The sequence below is a fragment of the Entelurus aequoreus genome, linkage group LG17 (assembly GCF_033978785.1).
Source record: "Entelurus aequoreus isolate RoL-2023_Sb linkage group LG17, RoL_Eaeq_v1.1, whole genome shotgun sequence".
Lineage (NCBI taxonomy): Eukaryota > Metazoa > Chordata > Actinopteri > Syngnathiformes > Syngnathidae > Entelurus > Entelurus aequoreus.
In genome coordinates, this window is record NC_084747.1 from 9,856,937 (window position 1) to 9,874,435 (window position 17,499).

Sequence of the window (17,499 nt, forward strand, 5' to 3'; positions counted from 1 at the left end):
TTCAGGACTTATGCAGATCTCAAATACAGATCAGCAGGTGCCAGAAGGTAAGAAAAGTTGCTTTTGCATAATAGTGTGAAACAAACTGCTGGATAATATGTCTGCTAACGGGTGCCATTTTGCGGTCCTTATACACACCCCATAGTAATACTTGTATCTCTGACTACGGTAGCCGTAATGGGCCGACAATCACTCAAGCAATGCGGCGTCAAAGTCATGCTAAAACATTTTGACAGATTTTTGAGTGCCGTGTGTAATGTTCTTTATTCTCAATGGAACATTTACATTTTTTGATGTTGTTTACTGGTGTCATATTGCAGTCTCTCTTATGTGTGACTGCCATCTACTGGTGACACTTATCATTTCACCATGTACAAAATAAAATTGCATTAGGCACACCGGGTTATAAGGCACACTGTCGATATTTGAGAAAATGAAAGGATTTTAGGTGCGCCTTGTAGTCCGAACAATACGGTACACTTCTGTGATTCAAAAGGAAAGGGAGGAAAACATCATCCATCTTGTTCTCAACCAATCAAATTTGTGTAGCTGCTGTTCTTCACCATCACTTGAGTTGTTTGGTTTGTGCTCCAAAAAATGTCAAATCATAAAAATGTAACATCAGATGTGATAAGTCACCTAAAAAGTGTGATCATGTGATCACACTAGATGCTACTTCGACTAGTTATACTGAACAACGGAACATTAATCCCCGTGTGTGTGTTCTTCTGTCTTGACATAAGTGTATTTGTCTGCCATCTTGTTCCACATAATGATAAACTAAACGTGTTTTTCTCCAGTGTGTTTCATTATGTGTCGATTTAAATTTTGCCTGGTGGAATAGTTTTTGCCACAGACTGAACAATTAAACGGCTTTTCCCCGGTGTGTGTTCTCATGTGTGCTGGCAAATGGGCCTTAAGAGAAAACTGTTGACCGCAAACCGAACAATTAAATGGTTTCTCCCCTGTGTGCGTTCTCGTGTGCGCAGTCAAAAAGGTTTTGCGGGAAAACGTTTTGCCGCAAACCGAACAATTAAATGGTTTCTCTCCCGTGTGCGTTCTCTGGTGTGCTGTCAAATTGGCCTTTTGAGAAAAGTTTTGACCACAAACCGAACAATTAAACGGCTTCTCTCCTGTGTGCGTTCTCATATGTGCTGTAAAGTAGATCTTATAAGAGAAAACTTTCCCACAAACTGAACAATTAAATGGTTTATCTCCTGTGTGTGTTCTCATGTGTCGCGTCAAATTGGGCTTTTGAGAAAACTTTTTACCGCAAACAAGACAAACGAATGGTTTTTCTCCTGTGTGCGTTCTCATGTGTTGAGTCAAATTTCTGTTGTTACCAAAGCTTCTAGCACAAACTGAGCAGCTCAAACGTTGTTTATCTGTCGTCTTTTTAGAACATCCGGAGTGTTTGTTGTCAGTGTGTGTTTTCATGTGTTCTTTCAAATGGGTCTTTTGAGAAAATAATTTCCCGCAAACTAAACAACTAAATGGTTTCTCTCCTGTGTGCGTTCTTATGTGCGCTGTCAAATTGGTCTTTTGAGAAAAATTTCTGCCGCAAACTGTACAGTTAAATGGTTTTTCTCCCGTGTGTGTTCTCATGTGTCCAGTCAAAGTGTTCTTATGATTAAAGCTTTTAGCACAAACTGAGCAGCTGAAATGTTTGTTGTCAGTGTGAGTCCTCATTTCACCTTCACAGTCTGTATCGCTGCTCAAAGGTTCTTCATCGTCGTCTTCGGCCTCACTATCTGATAGTGGAGCTAAAAGGTTGTCAAATTGTGGTTTCTCTTCATCATCTTCAGTCTTCACAGAGACAATAGTCAGTGGTAGCTTAGTGAGATCATCTTCCTCCGTTATCCAGAGTTCTTCCTCTTCCTCTTTAATGTGGGGGGGCCATGGACGCTCTTGCCTCAAAGTGGAGCCCTCGCCCTGCGGCGGAGGTGGAAGTTCTTCTGGATGACAAATCAGTGGTTTCTCTTCATCATCTTCAGTCTTCACAGAGACAACAGTCAGTGGCAACTTGGTGAGATCACTTCCCTGCGTTATCCAGAATTCCTTCTCTTCCTCTTTAATGTGGGAAGGCCATGGACACGCTTGCTTCTGCACACGAGGTGGAAGTTCTTCTGAATGACCAATCAGCTGCTGGACGTCTGCAGGACACAAACACACTTTAGTTCAGACATGATCCATGAGATGTTTTTTCCTTCAACTCACTCCACACTTTCTTCTATGTATGGATGTGTGTGTAGTGTTTCATGGACATTCTTTTAGTGCCTCGCCAGAATGATGGATCAGTGTCTCTCATTATGGGAGACAAGAAAATAAAAATGTTTTTCCCGCCTTCTAACATATAAAATGGTCTCGTTCAATGTTCCCTCTAATTGTTCATGTGTGTGAGCAAACGCAAAAACTCCCTGAGCATTGAGTGGAGGCCATGTGAGCAACATCAGACGTGCACACTGTGGCTACACCAGCAGCACACCTGGCCCAAACCTGACTAAAAAACAACTTCAATCTCTTAAGTTGTGTGCATGTATTGAATTTTATACTGTACATGTAGCTACTATTTTATTCTATTTTGTCATTGTTTAAAGAGAAGACATCTTATTTAATTTATTTTTTTTCGTCCATCCATTTTCTACCGCTTGTCCCTTTCGGGGTCGCGGTGGGTGCTGGAGCCTATCTCGACTGCATTCAGGCGGAAGGCGGGGTACACCCTGGACAAGTCCCCACCTCATCGCAGGGCCAACACAGATAGACAGACAACATTCTCTTTTTATTATTATCAAATGACAGCAGTCATTTCCATGTCTAATATAAGTGTTTAGGCCCACTTACAATGACAATAACAACAAATGTTTTTCATGAACTGTGTACTTGTATTGTTTGTCTGGGTGGAGGTCCTGCTTTGGAAATAGTTTGTACCCCTTTTAGACGTTGCATTTAGTTCCCATTAAAACATCCACATGTTGCACAATGAGATGTAAGCAGGGGATCATGTGTACATTCCTGCAACTTAATATATTTTTATTAGTATTTATTTAATATACTAACAGCATGTCATGATTAATATTTATAAATTAAGATTCCTAATTAATGACACTAGAATAAGCACACATTTGATTGGTAAATCATAGTGTAACGACCTGGAATGACACTTTATGTGTGGTGTTGGAGTTGTCCGACTTTTTGTGTGGCTGTAAACGCATCACTGGCTAAGTGCCATATGTGCATGTGTTGGCGCAAGTGAGAAAGAGCGAGCGGCTGCTGTTGATATAACAAAGTTGCTTTTGGTCTGGTTTGTACTGCAGAAAATGACCACTTTTGCTAGATATCATTTTTTTCACTAATGTTTTGGTGATGTGTTTATGGCCGGACTTGGTGTGGGATGCTAAAGCTGCATCATCAGCAAAAAGCATTTCCTAGACACTGACACTGGTCACCTTGGTCTTAGAGCGCAAACGGGCAAGGTTGAAAAGTTCCCCATCAGCTCTCGTGTGTAGGGAGACACCTTCAGAACATGTGCCGAAAGCAGTAGACAGAACGAGGGAGAAGAACATTCCAAGGAGGGTTGGCGCAAGAACGCAGCCCGGTTTTACGCCGCTGCAGATTCCTCCTTCCCAACAGACGGAACCCTGTGTGTATTTGTGGAATGATCTTATGACGGCGAGGAGTTTTGGGGGGGCAGCCGATCTTTGCAATACTTTTTAGCCTCACAAAATATTTTTTCCTTTTAAAAGAATTCATAATTTATAAACTCAGTAAATATGTCCCTGGACACATGAGGACTTTGAATATGGCCAATGTATGATCCTGTAACTACTTGGTATCAAATCGATACCTAAATTTGTGGTATCATCCAAAACTAATGTAAAGTATCAAAGAATAGAAGAATAAGTGATTATTACATTTTAACAGAAGGGTAGCTAGAACATGTTGAAACAGATAATAAGCAGATGTTAACAGTAAATGAACAAGTAGATTTTTACTGCTTGTCCCTCATAATGTAGACAAAATAATAGGTGTATAAATGACACAATATGTTACTGCATACGTCAGCAGACTAATTAGGAGTCTTTGTTTGTTTACTTACTATTAAAGGCCTACTGAAAGCCACTACTACCGACCACGCAGTCTGATAGTTTATATATCAATGATGAAATCTTAACATTGCAACACATGCCAATACGGCCGGGTTAACTTATAAAGTGACATTTTAAAATTCCCGCCACACTTCCGGTTGGAAAAACTCCTTTGGATATGATTTATGCGCGTGGCGTCACAAAAGCAACGGAAGTGGTTGGACCCCATCGGACCCGATAGAAAAGCCTCTTGTTTTCTTCCACAAAATTCCACAGTATTCTGGACATCTGTGTTGGTGAATCTTTTGCAATTTGTTTAATGAACAATGGAGGCTGCAAAGAAGAACGTTGTAGGTGGGATCGATCGGTGTCTTAGCGGCTAAGTACAATACTGTAATATCTGTGATATTTGCATTAGTGTACTGTGTCTTTAAGGGTTTGGGGAACGCGCATGCGCGAGTGAGTTGGCGGAGAACTTGAGTGTGTGTGAGCGTGAGTTGTGGCTAACAGCAGCTCGTGTATGTGTGCGTTACTTTTTGAACTACAACCAGTTACCGCTTGTTAATAAAGCGATTGAGCAGTGCATCCTCGTCTGTGTGACTCCTTCTCCACTGCGGGGCATTACAATACTTACAGCAACACAACAAGGACTACTTACCCTGAAAGCAGACGCCTAACCGATGCTTGCCGCCAAACCCACAGATGAAGTCCTTCGTCGCGCCGTTGATCGCTGGAATGCAGGTGAGCACGGCTGTTGATGGGAAGATGAGGGCTGGCTGGCGTAGGTGGAGCGATAATGTTTTAAATGTTCTGTGAGGTCCGGTTGCTAAGTTGCTAAATTAGCCTTAGCGTCGTTAGCAACAGCATAGTTAAGCCTTACCAGGCTGAGAATTTTTAACCGTGTAGTTACATGTACATGATTTAATAGTATTGTTGGTCTTCTGTCTATCCTTCCAGTCAGGGGTTTATTTATTTTGTTTCTATCTTCATTTGAGAACGACGCTAGCATGTTAGCTCAGTAGCTAAGTGTGTCACCGATGTATTGTCTTGGAGATAAAAGTCACTTTAAATGTCCATTTCGCGTTCTCGACTCTCATTTTCAAGAGGATATAGTATCCGAGGTGGTTTAAAATACAAATCCGTGATCCACAATGGAAAAAGGAGAGAGTACATAGTTCTGTGAGGTCCGGTTGCTAAGTTGCTAAATTAGCCTTAGCGTCGTTAGCAACAGCATTGTTAAGCCTTACCAGGCTGAGAATTTTTAACCGTGTAGTTACATGTACATGGTTTAATAGTATTGTTGGTCTTCTGTCTATCCTTCCAGTCAGGGGTTTATTTATTTTGTTTCTATCTTCATTTGAGAACGATGCTAGCACGTTAGCTCAGTAGCTAAGTGTGTCACCGATGTATTGTTGTGGAGATAAAAGTCACTTTAAATGTCCATTTCGCGTGCTCGACTCTCATTTTCAAGAGGATATAGTATCCGAGGTGGTTTAAAATACAAATCCGTGATCCACAATAGAAAAAGGAGAGAGTGTGGAATCCAATGAGCCAGCTTGTACCTAAGTTACGGTCAGAGAGAAAAAAGATACGTCCATCACTGCCTCTCAAGTCCTTCACTGTAACGTTCCTCATCTACGAATCTTTCATCCTCGCTCAAATTAATGGGGTAATCGTCACTTTCTCGGTCCGAATCTCTCTCGCTCCATTGTAAACAACGGGGAATTGTGAGGAATACTAGCTCCTGTGACGTCACGCTACTTCCGATACAGGCAAGGCTTTTTTTTTATCAGCGAGCAAAAGTTGCGAACTTTATCGTCGATTTTCTTTTAACGGGGATAGCAGATCTATTCTATGTGTCATACTTGATCATTTCGCGATATTGCCATATTTTTGCTGAAAGGATTTAGTATAGAACAACGACGATAAAGATTGCAACTTTTGGTATCTGATAAAAAAAAAGGCTTGCCCCTACCGGAAGTAGCGTGACGTAGTCAGTTGAACATATACGCAAAGTTCCCTATTGTTTACAATGATGGCCGCATGAAGTGAGAGAGATTCGGACCGAGAAAGCGACAATTTCCCCATTAATTTGAGCGAGGATGAAAGATTTGTGGATGAGTAAAGTGCAAGTGAAGGACTAGTGGGGAGTTGAAGCTATTCAGATAGGGAAGATGCTGTGAGAGCCGGGGGTGACCTGATATTCAGCTGGGAATGACTACAACAGTAAATAAACACAAGACATATATATACTCTATTAGCCACAACACAACCAGGCTTATATTTAATATGCCACAAATTAATCCTGCATAAAAACACCTGCGTGTTTGTTATGCTAGCTCCTAGCTCCTCTGCTAGCTCCTAGCTCCATAGAACACGCCAATACAATTCAAACACCTGATCAACACACACAATCACTCAGCCCAAAAGACCGTTCACCTAACCCAAGGTTCATAAAGCTTATATATTTTAAAAAAGTTACGTACATACGCAAAAAAAAGTTGCGCACATACGGTCAAGCGATCAAATGTTTAGAAGCCAAAGCTGCATACTCACAGTAGCACGTCTGCGTCTTTGTCATCCAAATCAAAGTAATCCTGGTAAGAGTCTGTGTTGTCCCAGTTCTCTACAGGCGTCTGTGTATCGAAGTCAAAAGTCCTCCTGGTTAGAGTCTCTGTTATCCGAGTTCTTCCATCTTGACTGCATCTTTCGGGAATGTAAACAAAGAAGCGCCGGCTGTGTACTGTTGCTGACTACGTTCGAAAAATACGTCCATTTCGCACCGACAACTTTCTTCTTTGCTTGCTCAGCTTCCTTCTCCATAATGCAATGAACATGATTGGAACAGATTCACGAACACAGATGTCCAGAATACTGTGGAATTATGAAATGAAAACAGAGCTATTTCGTATTGGCTTCAATGGGGAAGGCATACCTCTGTTCCCCGGGCTACGTCACGCGCATACGTCATCCTCAGAGGCGTTTCGAACCGGAAGTTTAGCGGCAAATTTAAAATGTCACTTTATAAGTTAACCCGGCCGTATTGGCATGTGTTATAATGTTAAGATTTCATTATTGATGTATAAACTATCAGACTGCGTGGTCGGTAGTAGTGGCTTTCAGTAGGCCTTTAAATAAATAAAAAAACATTTCAGTAGGCCTTTAAAAGACAAGTTGTCTAGTATGTTGACTATTTTATTTAATGACTAAATTGCAATAATAAACATACGTTTAATGTACCCTAAGATTTTACCCGTACCGGTACCAAAATATTGGTATCTGGACAACTCTAAAATACTATATTGCATATATTCTTACAGCATGTATATAAAACCTTAATGGAGTACAATACAGGTGAATCCTGTTCGCTGCAATGGTGTTTTCTGTTTAGAATGCACACACAATAAGCTGTGTGAATCACTGGCAAAACTCTACAAAAATGTGCAGTTACCCTTTAAATTTAATTGAAATTAATTCAATCCGGACATGGCCCTAAAAACGGTACTATTTTAACATGCAACACGAGTTGTAAAACAAAAAAAAACAACTTTTAGATAAGAAATACTGTTCAGAAAGCTTTGGTTTCCACTGGTTGAAAATGGGGTTGCGCGACATAGACAACCCTCTGTTCGACCATAAAGCTGTTAATACTATGGTAATATTTTGATCATGCAAATTGATGACACATTTTACCTGCATACCGCAAATTTTGGCAGCGAGAAAAGAACAAGCACTCGTTAGCGCTAATATCACTTCATAGTGCAAATCTGCATCAAAGTAAGCAATCCTCACCCCACATGGCGGCATATAAACTATGTTGCTTCCTTTAGCATTATCACTGGAGGACACGAAATAGCTAAACATGCTACACTACACGTGCTAAACTCCAAGATAAAACTCTTGAATGTAAACAAAAGTGGGCGAATCGATACAAATATTGATAGTGACCATACCAAAACATTATGTTAAAAACAACTTAAAGCCTTGTCTTCCGATTTAATGGCGTACACTATTCATGTTTAAATAACTTTTACTGCAAATGAATATTGGCTCCAAATATCGGCCTCCTTGACTACTAATAATTCGTGATTGTTTCGAGACAGTAGAGGCGGGCGGCAGCTCGCAGACATGGAGCGACAGGAGAGTCTCTAACAGCGAGTACAGTTTACAATGACACCAGAAATAGATGATTTTTAATCAAGAAAAAGTCCCTAAAAGAGAAATTCTAAACAAAGTACATTGTACAATAACGATATAATAGATGAGTTGGCGACTTGTCCAGGGTGTACCCCTCCTTCCGCCCGAATCCAGCATCCCCCGCGACCCAGAAAGGGACAAGCGGTAGAAAATGGATGGTTAAAAAAACATATATATATATAATTAATGATGATGCAGATTTGTTTTTAAAATGTAAATGTTTCACCTTTTTAAAGAAAATATATGTATCATCGCAGATTATACAAATTAGGTGATGACATCATGATGACCACATGTATTTTGGCACTCGGGGGGATAGCCTGTAATTAGTCCTAATTTATTAAGAAAGAAATGTCCACGTCTGATGACTAAGATAATTACATTTGTGTGTTTTGTAATTTAAGATGAGTTTTTTAGTTTACAAACATTCTTAAGTGCCTAACATTATAACATCCAAGATGTAATTAAAATTATAACAGAATTTGATTGATTGATTGAGACTTTTATTAGTAGATTGCACAGTACAGTACATATTCCGTACAATTGACCACTAAATGGTAACACCCCAATAAGTTTTTCAACTTGTTTAAGTCGGGGTCCACGTTAATCAATTCATGATACAAATATATACTATCAAATATATACAGTCATCACACAAGTTAATCATCAGAGTATATACATTGAATTATTTACAATCCGGGGTGTGGGATGTGGAGGGGGGGTTAGGTTTGGTTGATATCAGCACTTCGGTCATCAACAATTGCATCATCAGAGAAATGGACATTGAAACAGTGTAGGTCTGACTTGGTGGGATATGTACAGCAAGTATTGGACATAGTGAGTTCAGAAAGCATAAGAATAAGTATCTGCATTTGATTGTTTGCATTTGATTATTAGCAATCCGGGGAGGGTGTTAGTTTAGGTTGTAGCTGCCTGGAGGTGAACTTTTAGTGCGGTTTTGAAGGAGGATAGAGATGCCCTTTCTTTTATACCTGTTGGGAGCGCATTCCACATTGATGTGGCATAGAAAGAGAATGAGTTAAGACCTTTGTTAGTTCGGAGTCTGGGTTTAACGTGGTTAGTGGAGCTCCCCCTGGTGTTGTGGTTATGGCGGTCATTTACGTTAAGGAAGTAGTTTGACATGTACTTCGGTATCAGGGAGGTGTAGCGGATTTTATAGACTAGGCTCAGTGCAAGTTGTTTTACTCTGTCCTCCACCCTGAGCCAGCCCACTTTGGAGAAGTGGGTAGGAGTGAGGTGAGATCTGACTAGCTTGTTCTGGGATGTTTGGAGTCTAGATTTGAGTGTTTTGGAAGTGTTAGGGTACCAAGAGGTGCAAGCATAATCGAGAAAGCAACAATTCAAATGATTGATTGATTGATTGATTGAGACTTTTATTAGTAGGTTGCACAGTGAAGTACATATTCCGTACAATTGACCACTAAATGGTAACACCCCAATAAGTTTTTCAACTTGTTTAAGTCGGGGTCCACTTAAATTGATTCATGATACAGATATATACTATCATATATACTATCATCATAATACAGTCATCACACAAGATAATCACATTGAATTATTTACATTATTTACAATCAGGGGTGTGGAGGGAGGGGGGGGGTGGGTGGGGGGGATTATGGACATCAAGTAGTGGACATAGAGAGAGAGAGAGAGAGAGAGAGATCAGAAGGCATAAGAAAAAGAAAAAGTATCTGCATTTGATTGTTTACATTTGATTATTAACAATCCGGGGAGGGTGTTAGTTTAGGGTTGTAGCTGCCTGGAGGTGAACTTTTATTGCGGTTTTGAAGGAGGATAGAGATGCCCTTTCTTTTATACCTGTTGGGAGCGCATTCCACATTGATGTGGCATAGAAAGAGAATGAGTTAAGACCTTTGTTAGTTCGGAATCTGGGTTTAACGTGGTTAGTGGAGCTCCCCCTGGTGTTGTGGTTATGGCGGTCATTTACGTTAAGGAAGTAGTTTGACATGTACTTCGGTATCAGGGAGGTGTAGCGGATTTTATAGACTAGGCTCAGTGCAAGTTGTTTAACTCTGTCCTCCACCTTGAGCCAGCCCACTTTAGAGAAGTGGGTAGGAGTGAGGTGGGATCTGGGGTGGAGGTCTAGAAGTAACCTGACTAGCTTGTTCTGGGATGTTTGGAGTCTAGATTTGAGTGTTTTGGAGGTGTTAGGGTACCAGGAGGTGCAAGCGTAATCGAGAAAGCAACAATTCAAATGATTTATATTTGCTTTGGTAACTTTCTTTGACTTTATGAGCTGTGACACTTGTGGAGAACTTCCCAATAATCCAAAGTTAACAGTAATCATATTATTCTTGTTCTTTATTACCTCCAATCCTCTGCACGTTGATGTAGACATGTGGTCCAGTCCACATCTCTTACTCTTCCCCAACATCTCTTCTTCCACATCATTATTTTCTTTACACAAGCGCTTGTTTTGCATTCGGGCGGAGCTTATAATTGATTGGTGCAAAATATATATATATTTTTTTATTTGACTTTTGCATTCTTTCATCTCCTCTGATGTGAACTCCACTGCCTTCTTCAAGCTAACAATCATGGCGGCGCTTTGTTTACATTCTTCAACAACGTCGGCTAATTTCTCATTGACGCTTTTTTGAGGGCTCACGATAGCTTCCAAAATGATGTTGTTGGAAACTTCAACTCACTCACCTTTATCTGCAGTTTCCTCCGTTGGTGATTTGCTGGAAGTTGGTGGCGCTGATTCTCTTTCACTTTCTCTTTTACATGACGTCGCCATCTTAGCATAGCAGTAGTCGTCCATCTTCTATCACGTCTTCAATCTTCACTTCAGGTAAAACAACATCGCTCCAAAGTCAATTTTCGTTTCGTGAGCTTAAGAAAAAAATATTGGAGGGTCTATAAAAATGTTAAAGGTAGACTTGAAACCTTTTCGGGAAGCCACCGCCGTTCGTCCGCCATCTTGTTGCCGTCAATGTCTTTGCGCTGCTCGACCCGTTTGCCCATGCGTCGAAAGTCGGCAACTTCCGTTTCCGACTTTACGGCAGATTTTTCAATATAAAGTCATGTTAATATTTCTTCTTTTAACAACCAATTCGTGAACGTATCAACTGATAACCAAACATAATCAAACACTACATTTATTTTGTTTTTAAACAACTTTTTTGTTTTTAAACAACTTTTATCCATCAAAATTATTCAAACATGTTTTTCTGTTGAATTGATTAATTTTATATATATATATATATATATACACACATATATATATATATATATATATATATATATATATATATATATATATATATATATATATATATATATATATATATATATATAAATATATATATATATATATATATTTATATATATATATATATATATATATATATATATATATATATAAATATATATATATATATATATATATATTTATATATATATATATATTTATATATATTTATATATATATATATATATATATATATATATATATATATATATATATATATATATATATATATATATATTTTTACCAAACATGTTTATTTCCCCAAACCTTATCAAAACACATTGTGTGGGGTTTTGTTTAAACAAATAAAAAATACAGGTCACAAGTATTTCTATTTACTATATAGCTCAATTAGCAGTCGTTCATTTTAAATGCTTTATTAATACTACTACTACTACTACTAATAATAATAATAATAATGTGGTCAATCACTTGATACATCATATGACATGTAGATCAATATTTATGATATATATATATATATAATAATAATACCTGGGATTTATATAGCGCTTTTCTAAGTACCCAAAGTCGTTTTACATGTTAAAAACCCATCATTCATTCACACCTAGTGGTGGTAAGCTACTTTCGTAGCCACAGCTGCCCTGGGGTGGACTGACTATATATACCTATATATATATATCCATATATATATACACACACATATATTTTTTTTACCTGTCACATGTTAACTCCTGTCTTCTTTATATAAATAATGTCATCACTGAATATGGCTGTTTATCAGGGTATAAAGTTAATTGGGACAAATGTGACAAATTACCACTTAATAAACACTTCAAGAAATCACAAGTTTAGAACTCCAAAATTAAATTGTATTGCAGTATTATGGTATTGTTGTGTATTGTTTTAAAAAAAAAAAAAAAACGTTTTTGAATCGAGAATCGTTTTGAATTGAAAAAAAAATCGATTTTGAATCGAATCGTGACCCCTAGAATCGATTTTGAATCGAATCGTGGGACACCCAAAGATTCCCAGCCCTAATATATATATATATATATATATATATATATATACATATACATATATATATATATATATATATATATATATATATATATATATATATATATATATATATATATATATATATATATATATATATATATATATATATATATATATATGTGTGTGGGAAAAAATCACAAGACTATTTCATCTCTACAGGCCTGTTTCATGAGGGGTTTCCTCAATCCTCAGGAGATTTTAATGGAAGCATTCACATACCATGGTTTGTATAGGGCACAGAGAGGGTGGGTACAGGCAGGCGTGGGGGCGTGGTGATTGACTCATGTGTAACACATGAGTCACCCGCTCTGTGCCCTATATAAACCATGGTATGTGAATGCTTCCATTAAAATCTCCTGAGGATTGAGGAAACCCCTCATGAAACAGGCCTGTAGAGATGAAATAGTCTTGTGATTTTTTCCCACACATACATATTACGCTCTACCACGGTATCGAGCACTATTTTTTGGATAATCTAATTAAGACATATATATATATATATATATATATATATATATATATATATATATATATATATATATATATATATATATATATATATATATATATATATATATATATACATACATATATGTACAAATCCCGTTTCCATATGAGTTGGGAAATTGTGTTAGATGTAAATATAAACGGAATACAATGATTTGCAAATCATTTTAAAGCCATATTCAGTTGAATATGCTACAAAGACAACATATTTGATGTTCAAACTGATAAACATTTTTTTTTTGCAAATAATCATTAACTTTAGAATTTGATGCCAGCAACACGTGACAAAGAAGTTGGGAAAGGTGGCAATAAATACTGATAAAGTTGAGGAATGCTCATCAAACACTTATTTGGAACATCCCACAGGTGAACAGGCTAATTGGGAACAGGTGGGTGCCATGATTGGGAATAAAAGTAGATTCCATGAAAAGCTCAGTCATTCACAAACAAGGATGGGGCGAGGGTCACCACTTTGTCAACAAATGCCTGAGCAAATTGTTGAACAGTTTAAGAAAAACCTTTCTCAACCAGCTATTGCAAGGAATTTAGGGATTTCACCATCTACGCTCCGTAATATCATCAAAGGGTTCAGAGAATCTGGAGAAATCACTGCACGTAAGCAGCTAAGCCCGTGACCTTCCATCCCTCAGGCTGTACTACATCAACAAGCGACATCAGTGTGTAAAGGATATCACCACATGGGCTCAGGAACACTTCAGAAACCCACTATCAGTAACTACAGTCGGTCGCTACATCTGTAAGTGCAAGTTAAAACTCTCCTATGCAAGGCAGAAACCGTTTATCAACAACACCCAGAAACGCCGTCGGCTTCGCTGGGCCTGAGCTCATCTAAGATGGACTGATACAAAGTGGAAAAGTGTTCTGTGGTCTGACCAGTCCACATTTCAAATTGTTTTTGGAAACTGTAGACGTCGTGTCCTCCGGACCAAAGAGGAAAAGAACCATCCGGATTGTTATAGGCGCAAAGTGTAAAAGGCAGCATGTGTGATGGTATGGGGGTGTATTAGTGCCCAAGACATGGGTAACTTACACATCTGTGAAGGCACCATTAATGCTGAAAGGTACATACAGGTTTTGGAGCAACATATGTTGCCATCCAAGCAACGTTACCATGGACGCCCCTGCTTATTTCAGCAAGACAATGCCAAGCCACGTGTTACATCAACGTGGCTTCATAGTAAAAGAGTGCGGGTACTAGACTGGCCTGCCTGTAGTCCAGACCTGTCTCCCATTGAAAATGTGTGGTGCATTATGAAGCCTAAAATAGCACAAGGGAGACCCCCGGACTGTTGAACAACTTAAGCTGTACATCAAGCAAGAATGGGAAAGAATTCCACCTGAGAAGCTTCAAAAATGTGTCTCCTCAGTTCCCAAACCTTTACTGAGTGTTGTTCAAAGGAAAGGCCATGTAACACAGTGGTGAACATGCCCTTTCCCAAATACTTTGGCACGTGTTGCAGCCATGAAATTCTAAGTTAATTATTATTTGCAAAAAAGTTTGAACATCAAATATGTTGTCTTTGTAGTGCATTCAATTGAATATGGGTTGAAAAGGATTTGCAAATCATTGTATTCCGTTTATATTTACATCTAACACAATTTCCCAACTCATATGGAAACGGGGTTTGTATATACACTACCGTTCAAAAGTTTGGGATCACCCAAACAATTTTGTGGAATAGCCTTCATTTCTAAGAACAAGAATAGACTGTCGAGTTTCAGAAGAAAGTTCTCTTTTTCTGGCCATTTTGAGCGTTTAATTAACCCCACAAATGTGATGCTCCAGAAACTCAATCTGCTCAAAGGAAGGTCAGTTTTGTAGCTTCTGTAACGAGCTAAACTGTTTTCAGATGTGTGAACATGATTGCACAAGGGTTTTCTAATCACCAATTAGCCTTCTGAGCCAATGAGCAAACACATGGTACCATTAGAACACTGGAGTGATAGTTGCTGGAAATGGGCCTCTATACACCTATGTAGATATTGCACCAAAAACCAGATATTTGCAGCTAGAATAGTCATTTACCACATTAGCAATGTATAGAGTGTATTTCTTTCAAGTTAATACTAGTTTAAAGTTATCTTCATTGAAAAGTACAGTGCTTTTCCTTCAAAAATAAGGACATTTCAAAATGTGACCCCAAACTTTTGAACGGTAGTGTATATATATATATATATATATATATATATATATATATATATATATATATATATATATATATATATATATATATATATATATATATATATATATATATATATATATATATATATCTGCATTTCATAAATTACAATACATTTTCACCCACAACAACATCAACTCCACATACATTTTGCCATCAGGTACCATTATAAGTTACATTTAAACATGTTTTGCCAGTAAAAATATTTTGCATTTATAGGAGACGGATACGGTGAACTAGATTTGATGCTAAATCATATTATTTTGCTGTGTCATGTCGCAATAAAATGCCCATTTCTTGGAAATATGTTGTTATTGATTAAAAATAATAGGTCCAATAGGTTCCTCACCCTGGAAGAAATATAAAAATACATTTTCTTTATGTTTATCTTCATTATAACCCAAGTTATGTACATAAAAAAATAGATATTCTTAATTTTGAGGAGACCATCTAGGATTTTTGATGCATGAACACTTTATTTAAATTTGGGATACTTTTTGACCCCTAGATCACATATTTACCAGCATTGAACAAAAAGTGCCTTCATCACTTTTAACAAGCACATTTTCTGAAAATCCTTCCAGTCTATTTTGTATCTCATGAAAATTATTATTAGTTTCTGGTATTTTGTTTTATCTCCTGACCAACACTCTTATTTTTAGTTTCCATGTCCCGTTTGCTTCCTTTCTGTCACAACTTCTACTGTCTCCCTTACCTGTCCCCGATTGGCAATCAGGACACACCTGTCCCTGGTTGCCATTGTTTTGCTTTTTGTTCTTTGTACCCCCATGTTGCATACCTTTCCCTGTGCTTACTGTCACCGTTTTTCCTTTTTCTGCACCGCAAGGAGCCACCCAAATTAGTGTGTGACCTTCTTCTTCAGTTATTTAGTTAATATAATTACACTGGTGTCACGTTGCTTCAACACATATTCATCATGTCCATATATAGTCAGCATTACGTCATTGCTCTGCTACAAATTTACACTAGTACTGACTGATCAAACATATGATATACAGGGGCCTCAAAAATAATTATTAATTTTGCTTATCTTTACATAAGATTGTTATTCAATGTTTGGGTCAGCTGTGGTCAGGTATATTTGAGGTTTTTTTTTTTATAAAAAGGGTCACAACAAAGAAAAAAAACAAATAATAAAAAGTCTTATGTCCCAAAAGAGGATATCACATTGTTATGGTCTCCCTAATATTATGTTTGTGTCACGTGACAGTTCTTATTTCTGTATTAAAACAAATGCAAGTGTTGTTGAAGATAACTTACACTCTGTGTGCATGTACAACACGACTATATTATACAACTACATTAAAACTGCACACCAAACCTGATTTATTTTGCCCTTAAGTGACACAGACCTGAGTCTTTTTGCCAGTTTAAACACTCCAAAATGCTTCAAATCTAATGTTTTCAAATGTGACTTCAGTCTAAACGCAATGCGACTCGAAGGTGACTGTTTCGTCAGCTACGTCACTCGCGTGCGCAAGGAAAGACGCAGTCGCCAGCGGAAGTGGATATTTCACCACCACATCCGGTTTCGGTGAGCAATGTCTATTTAACCCTTGTGTAATGTTCATATTGTTGTTACTCAGCCAGCATTTGTGGGTCTGATGGACCCGTTGCATTCTGTGGCTTTTAACGCCTCACAATCAAACACTTTTATGTTAAAATACTGAACAGATGTTTACCTTATCCCGATAAACATCTGTTCAGTATTTGAACATAAAAGTGTTTGATTGTGAGGCATTAAAAGCCACAAAATGCAACGGGTCCATCAGACCCACAAACGCTGGCTGAGTAACAACAATATGAACGTTGCACGGAAAATTTCTCTGCCAGTTTCTGCATCCCACAGGGATTCTTCTTTTGTGCTTCTACACCTGCGGTTCCCACACAAGGTTGCAACATTGTTTGTCAACACTGTCTGCTCTCATTTTCTCGCACATTTGACCCTCTGATGTTCTGTGTACCTACACTCTGTCCTCCTCCTGTCGAGGCCTGCTGTGTGTGTGTGTGTGTGTGTGTGTGTGTGGGTGTATGCGTGTGGTACACAGAACATCAATTTCCACACTTCTATTAGCCCCGGGTCCAGTGGACCCGGACATCTTATATGTAATAGAAATGTGTATGGGGGGTGTATGGTGTGTGGTCATTAAATATGTATTCTGAT

General features: G+C 38.1%; 2 protein-coding genes across 3 annotated transcripts in view; both read right to left on the reverse strand.

Annotated features, from left to right (window-relative positions):
* The window catches only part of LOC133632307 (gastrula zinc finger protein XlCGF17.1-like), a 607,858-nt gene that overhangs the window by 54,454 nt on the left and 535,905 nt on the right, over positions 1–17,499 (reverse strand). The window lies entirely within an intron of this gene.
* On the reverse strand, positions 238–11,290 carry LOC133632318 (zinc finger protein OZF-like). 2 transcript variants are annotated; one of them, XM_062024693.1, is made up of 3 exons: positions 11,214–11,290; positions 10,977–11,112; positions 238–2,153 (listed from the first exon to the last, which is right to left on the reverse strand). In XM_062024693.1, exons 2-3 carry the CDS (start codon positions 11,086–11,088, stop codon positions 781–783), a joined length of 1,485 nt encoding a protein of 494 aa, XP_061880677.1. In that variant the 5' UTR covers positions 11,089–11,112; positions 11,214–11,290; the 3' UTR covers positions 238–780. The 2 variants fall into 2 exon arrangements, with proteins under 2 accessions (XP_061880677.1, XP_061880676.1); XM_062024692.1 differs by having other exon boundaries at positions 10,977–11,279.

What these genes read in the sequence shown, in the direction of transcription:
- LOC133632318 (XM_062024693.1), bottom strand. Translation starts at nt 11,088, where the DNA reads ATGGACGACTACTGCTATGCTAAGATGGCGACGTCATGTAAAAGAGAA. An exon ending in GGAGGAAACTGCAGATAAAG is followed by an intron (nt 2,154 to 10,976) that starts GTGAGTGAGTTG and finishes TGTGTCCTGCAG; the next exon opens with ACGTCCAGCAGCTGATTGGT.